This window comes from Bacillus rossius, chromosome 8, assembly GCF_032445375.1.
Source record: "Bacillus rossius redtenbacheri isolate Brsri chromosome 8, Brsri_v3, whole genome shotgun sequence".
NCBI classification, from domain to species: Eukaryota; Metazoa; Arthropoda; class Insecta; order Phasmatodea; family Bacillidae; genus Bacillus; species Bacillus rossius.
In genome coordinates, this window is record NC_086336.1 from 70,463,966 (window position 1) to 70,478,351 (window position 14,386).

A 14,386-nucleotide genomic window follows, 5' to 3' on the forward strand; every position below is an offset into this window, starting at 1 on the left:
GTGGGAATACTAGTTTTTTTTTTATGCGAAGCAAATATCAAATTGAATGTTTTAAATATTTGCGAAGTTGAATGAAATTGTGAATATTGTTCTTGGCAAAGATGTATTACACATACATATTTGATAAAATACAGGATTGAAGTAAAAAAATAAAATAATCTTTAAATGCTAGTGATGTTTGAACTAATTGATTAGCCAATTGGGAATATGTACACACGTAATCATTCAATAAAATTATAAAATAATAATGCATAATTTTAAAATCTAGTATTTAAAAAAACCAACAGTTGTTAATTTTTAAGTTACCAACTTCATTCCAGCTAAACATGTATAAAGCAAAAAAAAAATCTAGTGTGTTTTATCGCATTATGGTTGCACATTTTATACTAAAATCAATTTTTTAAAGTTGGGGTGCGATTTTTATACGAATAAAGCAATTTATTATTAGGTAAAGTTATTCATAAAATCAAAACCTATTAATGGAAAGTACGTTTATTTGAAAAAGTAGAGTACACAAAAGCATGGCAAACAATTTAAATTGTTAAGGCATCCAACTACAGAATTTTGTTCAAGTTTTAAATAGAAAAACGGAAACCGTGACCCGAAAGTGAGCCGAAACTAACACATAACTATCGTCGTAGTACACACCACAAAAGAGTACGGGCCATCAAGTGTAGTTGACTCTGCGTTCAACAGAGCGCCCGCGTTGCATGCAATCAGCGAGATATTAATGTGGATATTCTACTACTTGTGCGTGCTCTATACTATACAGCAATCAACATAACCAAAACACGAACGCTGACAACTAGCGCTGACTATGTTAATGTAAGTGGTAACAGAGCGGCGACTAAGACGGAACAGGTACAGGTTATACGTAACGTGTGAAAACGCAGAGCTCTTGGAATCTTAACAGCAGTATTAACGTTTACGTGAGAATTTTTTCTCTCTAAATCTCGACGCCCGAAAACAACGGTGTGACGATTATGCGATAAAAAACACTGTAGATATTTTCGTGAGCAAATCTTAGGTTCAAAAATAATCAGTGGGAAGCTACCCGGGGAAGTGAAACTGAGTGTCGAAGCCTGGAGTGACGCGAGCGTGTGATGTGCGTGTCGGCAGCTGGAGGAGGAGGCCGTGCCACCCGTGGTGGACGTGAAGCTGGAGCTGGGGCCCCGGGAGACCGGCGCGCTGAAGCACGCGAGCGCGGACGACAGCGGGGACGCGGGGGAGGGGGAGCTGCAGCCCCCGCCCCCCAAGCAGTGGAAGGGCGTGCAGTACAAGATCTGGAGCCCTGGGGCCGCCCAGCCCGCCCAGCGCTACAAGCGCCCCACCGAGAAGGAGATCACGGAGGTGTGTGACCGGGCCCCTGGGCAGACAACAACAATCAACACGCTTGAGCAATAGTATCGAATTCACATACTTGAGGTGGAATCACAATGCCCCGACGACCCCGGCACGACGATAAATTTTCAACAGCCAATAAGAACCATTTCGTCGGGATGAACCAGGTTCTTATTGGCTGTTGAAAATTTTTCGTCATGTCGTGACTGCCGTGTCGGGGTTGTGGGGACATTGTGATTCCACCTTAAGAGTGGGGATTTTTTTCAAACTTATATTTTAACAAATGCTCCTTACATGTAATTGTTAGGGACAATATTTCTGTTTAGTTATGTTTATTTTTTCCTTGATTTTGACTTTTAAATAATGCATTCGTACAATAAAATAATTCGTGATAAATATGTGTTTGGGGGGAAAAAAAAAAATAATTTTTGTGAGTGTTTGTGAATTTGGAGTATTTTGCGTTCTCTATGCGATGTTTAGTTTTAAGACCACCAACCATTTAACGAGTAAGTTCTTTTACAGTATCTTTAGTTCTATGGAAACTTTAGTCTTGTTTCAAGTATGTATTGTGTTCATGTTTGTTAACATGTTTAAGAATTTTGTAACTTTTATGTATAATTGCAATTAAAGTATATGTTAGTTTGGCCTGATAATCTTTATTGGTTATCTGTATTCTCGGTACTTGTTCTGATAACTGTTACCAGTAGGGACAAGATTATATGGTTTTAATTTTTAGTCTAATTTTGTTTTTTAAAACAGGAAATTTTGGTTACAATGTTTTTATTTTTATGAACTCTTTATATTCACAATTTTCCTATGATATTATTAAGCAAATATGACACTTGAATATTTCATAGTACTTAATTCACATACATGGTACTCTTTTAGGATATAATAATTTTAAATAATTTTTATAACTACTGGGAGCAATAAAAATAAATCTGCAAATAATTTAGTGTTTGAATAATGTACCAATGCTGTAATCTAGAAATGGGGTTACTAATATCAGGTAATAGATTAAAAAAAATTCTATTTAGTACGTTAATTTGGTACAACTTTCATGCTAAATGTACTGCTGAAATGTTGTTAGTAGATGTTGCTATTCTGCTTGTCTGTTCCAGCTGTTGTTCCGGATGGGCATCACGATGATGCCTGCCAAGATCCCAGACGACACCAGGAAGTGTTTATTTTGCCATCAGATTGGGGACAGTGTGACAGACGGACCGGCGAGGTACGATATCATACCTGTTTATGGTTTATTTTAAAATTGTGTACATTACCGTATTTACTTGCGTATGGGTCGAAGACTTTATGCCAATTAATTTTTTTGTTATAAAATTTACCATTTTGGGGAGAGAAAAATCAACATGGCACTGTTGTGGTTGACTTAGTGCTTAAATAACTAGCCTATGTTGTGTTTTTAATAAATATGTCACGGGTAGATATAAATCGTTTAGTTAAAACAGCTCAGCAGTGCGTGTAAAACATCATGAACTGCGCCGTTGAAAGATTTCCGGGCGCCGGTAAGCGACGTGGCAGTCTGCCACTGGGCAACCACAAATGCTTGCTAATTTATATATTCATTGTCTGTATGTGTCTGTTTTGGACCAATTTATTGCAAATTATTTTATTGTAAAAATGGAGCATGTAAATTTTCCCACTGTTTTGGTGGAGTAATGGAAGGAAACAGTTTTTTTTTATAAAAATTAAAATGACATCAAAACGAAAAAGGGCTAAAAATAAAACCACAATATCGTGTGTCTGCTGACGGGTGTTTGGTGGCATGTGGCAAGAAAACAGTTTTTATAAAATTAATGACATCAAAACGCACCCTGAGTACAAGACTATCGTAACTCAAAAAATTGAGTTTGTGAGATATTTTTTCCATAAGCAGGAAAATATCATTATCTAGGCACTGCAAGACTTATCGCAATATCATATTTACTAGTGATGGGTCGATTCCGATTCTGGAATCGGTTGGTTCCACCGATTCCAGTATAATCATGGGATTCAGAATACAATGGTTTTGGAATCGACCATGACCGATTCCTGCATTGTTTTTAAGTTTGCAAAATACATTTCCTACACAACGTAAGAAAATATTAAAATGCATGCAAATATAATTTTTAAACTACATAATACAAACTGATTTACGAATTACGGTGATTAATGTACTTATTTACTTGCACCGCCATTTTCCCTACAGTACAAATGCAGTATCTACTTTCCCGCTTTAAACGAAAGCATTTTTCGGAAATTACGTTACAGCAGCACTGCATTTAAAAGTAAACCTTCAAAAATAATTAGACAAAACCGTAAATGTTTAAAGAAATTACGTAAATGTAAACGGCAAGTAAAATAATGTAAACGTTAACTATTTGATCATGGCAGCTACATTTGCCATTGTAAACAACCTAATTTTTTTTTTGTGCTACCTGCCATGGTAAACCATACGACCATGAACAAAATCTTTGGTGACGTGAATGTGAAAATTAAGATGTTTCACATATCTGCACTTTAAACTTTAAAGAATTAAAAGGAAATAATTTTTGAATGAGATTTTACCCAAATTCACAGTGGATTACTGCGACCATATTAAAATAAGTTTAAAAGCAACATAACCAAATTGCTGTAAATCGGTGTTCTTGTGCGTGTCCAGCGATGCTCGTTTTACGTGAGATATGTTTTGGAAAGGTAGTTGGCTAATCTGAATTTCCAAACATTGCTGCTAAAACGTTGGTAAATCTTTATCTTAAACAACATATCTTTTCAAAGTAGTTGTGTTAGTTTAACAGAATTGTTTCTGGTAAATTTCTGAAATAAATTAAATGTTAACACGCAATAATTTCAAGAGTTTAAATATTTTGTGTAAGAAAATCTCACCATAAAATGTGGAAATTTTGAGATGCTAAAACATGCACAGAACTTTCTTACTCAAGAACCGAAAATTTATTTTCTCTTTACGATTGTGAAGAACTGCAAGACTGGATGGATTTATTCTTTTCACCAAGTGAGATAATTAAGTTCTAGGTAATATATTAAAACGTAAGCATCTCTGATATTTTATTTTAGTGTGGTGCATATTTGTTTCTTGTCATTTCCATCATAATGAGATAATAAAGTTTTATTTTTACATTTCCCTCTTTATTTTTTTCGCCCTGGTCCCTTGAAATATGTATAAATGAGGTCATATTGTCATTTTATTTGGATCATTATTTAGTTATGCTTGAAAATAAAATTCTTAACCTAACCGTACTAACCTCTTTTTTTTACAATTAATTAATTCATTTGATAATGTAAGGTATCTAAAGTTGGTTAAGTTATAACATTATTTACAATTTACGTCATAAGACATCTTTGATTATTGGCAGTGTTTGGACATGTGTTTCTTCTAACTATGTGCAAGGTTAAAAGGCCAAATTGTGCTATAAATTCAAGGTAGCGTAACTTGATGGTAATGAACATACTTTTTAACATTATATAAGCTGTATATAATGTTATTTTCTGCACAGAAAATGAAAAACAATGCAATTACATTTTTTTTAAATCATAAACAACATTTTTTTTTCTTAGTATATTACTCTGTTGAACATTTCAGATAAAAATTAAGGAATCGGAATCGGATTCGAAGAATCGACCCTTTAATTTAAGAATCGAAAATGGAATCGGAATCGGTATATTTTAGGAATCGGCCCAACACTTATTTACTTTTACGGGACTTACGGCAAATAATGTGGTGTTGCACTCTGGAAAACGTTATATAGGAATATGTGCAAGACTATGGAAAATGAGTTGTGATAGTATTGCACTGATTTTTGAGTTACGATAGTCTTGTACTCAGGGTGCGAAAACGAAAGAGGACTATAAATGAAACTGTGTAATCGTGTGTGTGTGTGTGTGCGCTGACGGGTGGCGGGTGGCATGTGGCGTGTGGCGTCGCCAGGCTGCTGAACTTCGACGTGGACAAGTGGGTGCACCTGAACTGCGCTCTGTGGTCGGACGACGTGTACGAGACGGTGAACGGCGCCCTCATGAACCTGGAGAACGCCCTGCAGCTCTCGCTGGCCAGCGCGTGCTCGCTGTGCCGCCGCGCGGGCGCGACCGTGCGCTGCTTCAAGCCGCGCTGCTCCGGCGTCTACCACCTGGGCTGCGCGGTCAAGGACGGCTGCGTCTTCTTCAAGAACAAGGTGCCCCTCCCTCCTTTGGCCTGCGGGAAACATTCTCCTGGGACGTGAAAGTTTTTCAAATACTTCATTTCAGAGGATTTTAAGATTTGGTATGTCCGTCCCTGCTTTCATCATCATCATCATCATCATCATCATCATCATCTTAAGTGGTTCATGTCGAAAGAAAAATTGCCAGTGTCACCATAGGTCTGAAATACATGGGAACTCATTAGTAGTCAGGAATTTAACCAGTAATGTCGGAGAGAACTTTTAGAATGCAGGAAAACTATCACTGAAGCTGCAAATAATTTTGTGTCTGTAATGTAGCGATAAGTCGGTAACTTCCTTCAGCTGTACAAAACTCTCCAAACGTAAAAAAAAAAAAAAAACCAACGGTGTTAATAAAATGCAGTTAAACCCCTGTTTTTTTAAAACTTATATTGAAGGAAAATTTTTAAGAGGTTTATACTCTAATTTCAAGTAACCAATTCATCCCAAACTCACAGAGGTTTGTTTTGCTTGAGCACCGCGCCTGAGCGCAGGAAGCGTGCGGGGAGCTGTGGGAACCGTGCCGTGACGTGCTGGATGCTTGTTGCCCCGCGGCAGAGCGTGTACTGCACGGCCCACGTGCCCAAGAACGAGAAGGACAACGAGCTGACGACGCTGTCGGTGTTCCGGCGCGTGTACGTGAACCGGGACGAGAACCGCCAGGTGGCGGCGGTGATGCACCACACGGAGCAGAGCAACCTGCTGCGGGTGGGCAGCCTCATCTTCCTGAGTGTGGGCCAGCTGCTGCCCCACCAGCTGCACAACTTCCACACCCCCAACTTCATCTACCCCATCGGCTACAAGATCGTGAGTGCCCGTCGCCCCGTCTAGCGTGCTGGCTGATGATTTAAATAAAAATTGAAAAAAAAAAATTAAATAAAAGAAATTAAGAGGTCACTCCAGTGTTTCAGGGGCACTACGCAACCCGCGTTAACCTCGTAAGATTCAATGCTATTTTCATTTTGCTTATAACTAATTAACTAATATAGATTTCGAAATGATGCTTGCTTGATATGTAAGACAACGATGCTCTTATCAAAGCCCCTTTCTTCAAAAACGTGCATAAATTATGGTTTTATACTAATCTTTACTTATATGCATAAGTGTATTGTCTATGTTTAAAACCATAATTTATGCACTTTTTTGAAGAAAGGGGCTTTGATAAAAGCATCGTTGTCTTGCATATGAAGCAAGCATCATTTCGAAATCTATATTAGTTAATAAGTTATAAGCAAAATGAAAATAGCATTGAATCTTATGAGGTTATTGCAGGTTGCGTAGTGCCCCTGAAACACTGGAGTGGCCTCTTAATCAGAAATCAATCAATCAAAAATTATAATGACTTTGCTTTAACATTTCGTTTTGGAGGGTGGGCAGGGGGGGGGGGGGTTTCTGTAACTCAGAAGACATACTCACTTAGGCTAACAAGAGGTTTATTCTTACAATACCACTCAACTTGATAAAATAGTTTTCATCCCAGGATTGAAACGAATAGGCCCGTCATCCCGTATGGGATGTCTAGAGAGAGAGATAATAGCGGGCTGAGGGTTGAGATCCAACCTTAAGCCGAACATTGGCTTATCTTACTAGCCATGCCCTGATAGATTTTCCGCCATTTATTGTAGTGGCTTTAATACTTTATATTTAACTAGTGTTTTAATATTTGGGGGATAGATGGGAAAATAACTAAATTTAAAGGTTGCTTAACCCATTGTCAGCTACATCTATTACATCTTTTACATTATTTATGGTTTAAATGTGTATTTTTTAATTCAGCTTAATGTCTTACTTCCCTGACTTTGTAATGTTTTCAGAACTTCAACAACCTAATAAATATTTTTTGACACCATTCAGTGAATGTGTTAAAATACTTTGCCTAAACAATAAAAAAATTACCAAAACGAAAAATGTAAACTGAGTGAAAGGTTATCTCCAATCATATTTTTCAATTTTTTTTTCCCTGCCATTTGCCCCTTTACAAAAATTTATATACTGATGCATTTTCAGACATCATGCCACATTTTTTTCAAATAAAGCATTAACTGTATGTAAATTCCATAATTGCTTCGTGTGTAAGCAAAAATACAGCCGTCCCATCATTTTGAAAAGATATGAAGATACAAGACGTATTACTTTTGTTGTGCTATGTTCCTGTCAAAAATTCATAATATTGACACTGTAGTAGACTAAAAGTATGTACTTGGAAGACATTAAAATATTTTCTTCTGAAAGTTTGTTTGCTGTGTTACAAATCTTTGGCTTATTACTGACATTTCGTTTCAAAGTGGTATCGATTTCTAGGGTTTTGAGACGTAAATAGTAGCATATACATATTCCATGTATTGTAGTTATATTTAAATACTCCATGCTTTAGGAAACTCATAAATGGCTGGAAAACGAATCTACTAAGAACAAAAATTAAAGTTTTTCCAGGGTAAAATGAGTGCATAGTCATCGTACATGATCTTAGATTTTATGGTGTTGCGCATGTCATATATCTATCAAATTTATATTTTTAAAAAAAAAATTATGTTGAGTCTTGTCTGGTTGAGCACAATGAACCTCGTCTGTCAAGAAAGAAGAGTTGAGCTGAAGCCACCCTCGACTCGGCTCAAAGATTTTTAGTATCTGTAGCTGCGAATAAAAAAAAAATGGACATTTATGTTCACTTTAATAGTGTTCTCTTAATTTAAATGTACCAAACTATGAATAAAAAAAAAAATTTAAATTGTATTTTAATTTGATTTAGAAATTATGTGAAAAATTTGATTAAATTTGTTAATAGTGACAATTTATGGTCCCTTTAGGTTTGTGCCTTTGAGGATTGATAAGTACACATAAGCTTTTTTTTTTGGAAGCTGATACGTTAATTAATATTAGCATTTAGCACCTTATGAATGTTGTCTTGTTAAGAATGAAATTATCGCCCTGGTTTAGTGTCGGTAATGAACTGCCGACGTGAAGCGTTGAACGCGTGAGTGGTGCGGTAGACGAGGCGAGTGTGTGTTCCGCGTCCAGATCCGGTTCTACTGGAGCATGCGGGTGCCGAACAAGCGCTGCCGCTACGTGTGCTCGATCCACGACGTGGCGGGCCGGCCCGAGTTCCGGGTGCTGGTCCAGGAGCCGCGCCAGGACGACCTGGAGCTGCGCGACGTGTCGCCGCGCGCCGTGTGGTCGCGCGTGCTGGAGCCCACGGCCGCGCTGCGCCGCCAGGCGGGCGGCGTGCAGCTGTTCCCCCGGTACGTGTCCGGGGAGGACCTGTTCGGCCTCACCGAGCCGGCCGTCGTCCGGGTGCTGGAGAGCCTGCCAGGTGCGTGCCCCCTGCCGTACGTCCGGCTCGCACACAGCTGAGTCGCGGAGCTTTTTAATCCAGCACATTTGCATTTGCAAGGTTTTTTCATAGACCCAAGATGATCATGCACAAGTACACATTTGCTTGTATTTGCATTTGCGATGTTTTCGTAGGCCCAGATGATCATGTATAAGTACATATTTGCTCGCGAGGTAAAATGTTTTGTTTATTTATAATTATAATGTGCGTCTGAGAAAGTTACCACACACCGGTGGCCCAGTCTGAGAAGGCAGCCCCAAATTTACTTAGATGCCAGTGACCCCTATCCACCAGGTGATCATATATAAGTACATATTTGCTTGCAAGGAAAAATGTTTTTTAATTTATAACGTGCTTCTGAGCGAGTTAACGCACCTCAGTGGCCCAGTCTGAGAAGGCAGCCCCAAATTACTTAGATGCCAGTGACCCCTATCCACCAGGTGATCATATATAAGTACATCTTGGCTTGCAAGGGATAATGTTGTGGTTATTTGTAACGCGCGTCTGAGCGAGTTACTGCACACCAGTGGCCCACCAGGGAAGTTGACGAGGTGCGTGGCGCGTGCCCCCAGGGGTGGAGACGCTGACGGACTACCGCTTCAAGTACGGGCGCAACCCCCTGCTGGAGCTGCCCCTGGCCATCAACCCCACAGGCTGCGCGCGCTCGGAGCCCAAGCTGCGCAGTGCGTTCCCGTGGAAGCGCCAGCACACCCAGCGCACGGGCTCCTACTCGCGGCCGGTGTTCGTGCCGACTGCCACGCTGGCGGGGGAGGCGTCCTGCCCCTACTCCAAGCAGTTTGTGCACTCCAAGAGCTCCCAGTACAAGAAGATGAAGCAGGAGTGGCGCAACAACGTGTATCTGGCCAGGTACGCCTCACACGCTTTGGAAGTTGCATTAGACAGCTCCAAGAACCTGGTGTGGTGCCATTCCGTTCATGTGGTATCAACATCATGGTAATGAAAATAACTTTATTTTCTCTTTATAAAATAATGTTTTTTTTTTTGGATTGAAACTTCTTTGCTGAGGGGACAATAATTTTTGAGTGTTAAGGAAAATTCCAATTGCATGGGGAAATAGTTAGGTACGTGTTGGGGTGGTGGTGGAATCGATAGAGGAGGGGAGAGAGAGTCAATGGCGACGCCACTCCATTGCATGCACTAGCGGTCGAATGGGAAAACGGAAAGTAAGGGGAAGGGGGGGGGGGGGCGTAGGTGCATAGCATGCTATATGCTAGTTGTAACGGCCAGAAGGGGAAATTGCAGGGGAGAGACAGAAACGACTCAGCAGTGATGCCACAGAATTTTCGTAACGCTGCTTATGTTTGTCTGCGGTTCAGGTTTCGTAATTGCTAAGGCTCGACGCTACCATAAGCTTATTTATTTAATTTAAAGTATCTACAATTTATTTGTTCGTGTGGAAAAGAGTTATTGATTTTTGCAATTAACTGTATAAGTATCTTTCATTTTTATGTGAATACTGTGATTATAATGTAAATTATGCAGTTAAGTGGAGCATAAATTATCTTATAAAATTTTCTATATAGCAAAAGCTGTTGCAACCGTATTATAAACTTGGCTTGGTAAACTACAGTAAAGGTGTATGTATTAGTAAAACTATGTAACGGTGTATTTTTTTTTGTAAATCAATAAAAACCTAATAAGTCAGGGATGTATTGCTGCAGCTGTGGTTGGGCTTGTGCCACAGATGTGTCTCGTGAATGTTCCAGGTCCAAGATCCAGGGGCTGGGCCTGTATGCTGCGAGGGACTTGGAGCGCCACACGATGGTCATAGAGTACATAGGGGAGGTGATTCGCCACGAGTTGTCAGAGATTCGAGAGAAGCAGTACGAGGCTAAGGTGCGTTCACGCTCGTGAATGCCTCGAGAGTATTCAGTATTACCTACCGACATCTCCGTCCTTTGTCAGTCCTGTTGTTTATTCTTATAATTTTTTTTTTGTACCTGTCTAATTTTATTGTAAAATGAAGCGCTTACTTCAAGTACGTACGAAACTACTGGTTGTTGCAACTATTTTTATCTAAGTAGAATTTAGTGTCAAGTTTGTATAAAGTCTTGGTTTCACCTGACATGGATTCATTGCATTTTCATGCCGTTACTTATTTTTTTAGGACTATTTCTACGTATGTTCCGCTCTTCGAGCTTTGGGTTTTGTAGCAAATGTTTTTTTTTTTTCCCACAGATATGCTACAAGTTATCTGCCTTGAAAATGTTTGTAATTAAAGTTTTTTTCCCCAAGTGAGTCATTTGCAAAAATTATTTTCAGAGTCCACGGCTGAGATTACTTCGAAATTTACCTCTGTTGTGTTCGTTTTAACCCTGAAATGCTCGACATGAATGGTGAAGTTGACGGGTGTGTGACTGTGAGTGGTCGCTCGCACGCAGAACCGAGGCATCTACATGTTCCGGCTGGACGAGGAGCGGGTGGTGGACGCCACCCTGAGCGGCGGGCTGGCGCGCTACATCAACCACTCGTGCAACCCCAACTGCGTGGCGGAGATCGTGGAGGTGGAGCGCGACCTGCGCATCATCATCTTCGCCAAGCGGCGCGTCACGCGCGGCGAGGAGGTACGCCTCCCCTCCCCTCCGCTCCTGTGTGTTGCTTCTGCGAGAAGATTGGAGTTTTCGGATACTAATCTGAGTAACAAATTATTGGTAGAGAGACCCGTGAATTACGCGGATTCATTTTGTGTTATGCTAAAATTCAAATAATTATACCTTAGTGTAGGGATGGTCGGGTACCCGAAATTTCGGGCAGTGTTTCGGGTATCAAGTATACCCGAAATTCCGGGCGGGTATTTCAGTGCCCGAAAATATCGGGCACCTTGGAAAACGACAATACCGCACGGCGCAAGTAAACAAAGCTTCTTTTTTTTGGAACGCGCGGCAGCTGCAGGAACATGCCACGCCGCCGCCATCCCGGCACCAGCCGGTGAAGTGAGTGTGTGTGAGAGATAAGATAAAGAAGGTGCCCGGTCAGCAAGTGTGTTTGTGGGAGGGGGAGACAGATATAAGAGAGCGAGCCCTGCAGCAAGCGGAAGTGGTCAAGGTCAACATTTACCGTTACTCTCGCTGGCTGACTAACGATGCAGCTGGTCGCCCGCCTCTCTCTCTCTCTCTCTCTCTCTCTCTCTCTCTCGCACACACACACACACACACGCGCGCGCACACACACACGCACACACACGCGCGCGCACGCACGCACGGCGGATGCTCACTGCTCAATAGTCACAACGTAGTGTTCAAGGCCGGTGGAGCTGCTTGCTGTGTGCGAGAAGGATTATAAGCTGACTTTAATTACACACATTGTAGTTGCGTGGCATTTGCAGAAAGTGGTTGTGAATTGTTTCTATTTAATTCATGTCATTATTTTACCAAAATGGATACCAGTGGAAGTGTAGGTCAATCAATCAGCAGTGACAATGAACCTTCAAGCAGCTACCCAAACACAATTTAGTTAATAAGCACTTTATTTCCAAGATTAATATGCACTCTATTTTTTAGTTTAATGTTTAACTTTCATATCAGTGCGGTATAGTAAATAAATAAAAACAGTTCAGGTTTGTCAATGCAAACTTAAGTACGACTATTTTATGTTCAAAATTTATTTCATTAACTGATTTTGATGCCCGACCGAGATTGCCCGAGCCCGAAAATTTTGGACAATTACCCGCCCGAGCCCGCCCGAAGTCAAATTTCTCTGCCCGACCATGCCTACCTTAGTGCTGCTTCTGTCATTGGTTCTCTGTTAATCTGGAGGACTGAGGGCCAATTAGACACCCTCACTCATAGAAATGTCGAATCACAGGCCACCCAGTCGAGACGACTCACAAGTCAACAGCCAATGAACAGTTGGCATTTGCCCGAGTGTGCAGAGGATATTGGAGTCTATTCTGGAGGTCATTGAACCCGCGAAATTCACGGGTCTCTAATTATTGGTATTCGATTCGACCTCGAATACTAACACTTTGAAAAAATGAAGAATTATGGTCATTGAATAATACAAAGTTGTTTTTGTTCCAAGGGTAAACAGTTACGTGTAGTAAAGGATGTTTAATACAAACTTAGAAGATTAACATAAGAAACAGTGTGATGTAGTTTCAACTGAAATAATGCTGATGCCATTACTTTGGTTCTTTCGTAGTTTGGGGAAAAAATATTAGAAATTTATTCTTCCAAAAAGTTAGTACATAGTATGTATTTTTGTAGGTGATTTCTAAACTTTTGCTTTAATCGTCAGTAGAAAATATTTTTTGAGCCACAGGTATAGCCAATATAAAATTGTATTTTACAACCCATAAAAAATCAGTACATTTGGTGCAGTTTAAAATTGTGTGCAAGTTTAAAGTTTATGAGAATTTGATTTAGAAATTACAAAAAAAAAAGAAATTGTGATGAAATTTTGTAATAGTTGGGTTATTACATACCTCTTTATTGCAGAGAGATAAAATTATTGTTCCTTCATGTTGTATAATATTGAGTTTTGACTGTAAATCAAAATATAAAGTTTATTCATTTTAATCTCATTCTGAACTATTTGTGGTTTAGTTTTACTTACAGCATTGAAATTATTTCTAGTTCCATTAAATAGAGATAGGTCAGTAGTGGAGTCAAATTCAGTACTATTTATGCCATGGAGTCGAGACCAGACTTGGTTATTTTTAGTCAAGTATTTAAAAATTGGGTTGAGCTTTAGTAGTTGCAGAATTTTTTTTTGAGTGTAGTGAAATTCAAAGTATTAGAATTGAAATACAGTCACACACCGATGTTACGACCCCGTTTTATTACGACTATCCCTCTATTACGACCCAGTTTTAAGGAACTGTGAAAATGTTTTGTTAAGTGGTTGGAATTTTGAACAAAATCGGCTGAAAATTCATTTGAAGTGCATCGTGCTGCATTTCTTTTGTAGAGTGCTGTATTGTACGTGGTGCAGTATACACCCCGGTCCTACAAGATAACAGTTGCGTCATGTCCGTGCAGACTGGCTGCTCAGCACCGTCAGCCAACCATGCTCTTGGACTCGTTACCCTCTCTGTTTGCTGGTGGACAGGATCCCGAAACAGACCATTCTCGAACTTAGGGAAAATAACTTTACTCCTCGGATTAATATGTTAAGAAAACCAATTGTTTTTTTAATAGTGCAAATTCAAATTCAACACTCGTTCATAAATGCTGTTACAAAGAAAAACTCTCACTTGATAAAGTACTCAATGTGATCAAAAATATTTGAATTAATTTATTATTGCTTCTGATGAATGTAAACATGTTTACCGTAACATTAGGTGATGTTTGTGTATCACAAGAGCAGCGGTGAACAATGTTGCCAAATGTGTGATATTTGAAACAACACAGATTCCACTTTTAAGAAATAAATAAAAAGATGCCATTTTAGTTTCAGATATTTAGTCCATTATTTCTGTTTGATTTTCAGAAATATTGGAACAGTTTTAAGTTTTTGGAGTTGGTCATCATCCATTATC

At 39.6% G+C, this 14,386-nt stretch overlaps 1 protein-coding gene across 1 annotated transcript in view; it reads left to right on the top strand.

Annotated features, from left to right (window-relative positions):
• LOC134535240 (histone-lysine N-methyltransferase 2D-like) overlaps nt 1–14,386 on the top strand; it is a 155,848-nt gene that overhangs the window by 139,261 nt on the left and 2,201 nt on the right. Inside the window, 8 exon segments of the mRNA XM_063374310.1 lie at nt 1,120–1,350; nt 2,463–2,572; nt 5,285–5,528; nt 6,114–6,362; nt 8,574–8,865; nt 9,459–9,753; nt 10,614–10,743; nt 11,289–11,471. Of these exon segments, the coding sequence (XP_063230380.1) occupies nt 1,120–1,350; nt 2,463–2,572; nt 5,285–5,528; nt 6,114–6,362; nt 8,574–8,865; nt 9,459–9,753; nt 10,614–10,743; nt 11,289–11,471 (1,734 nt within the window).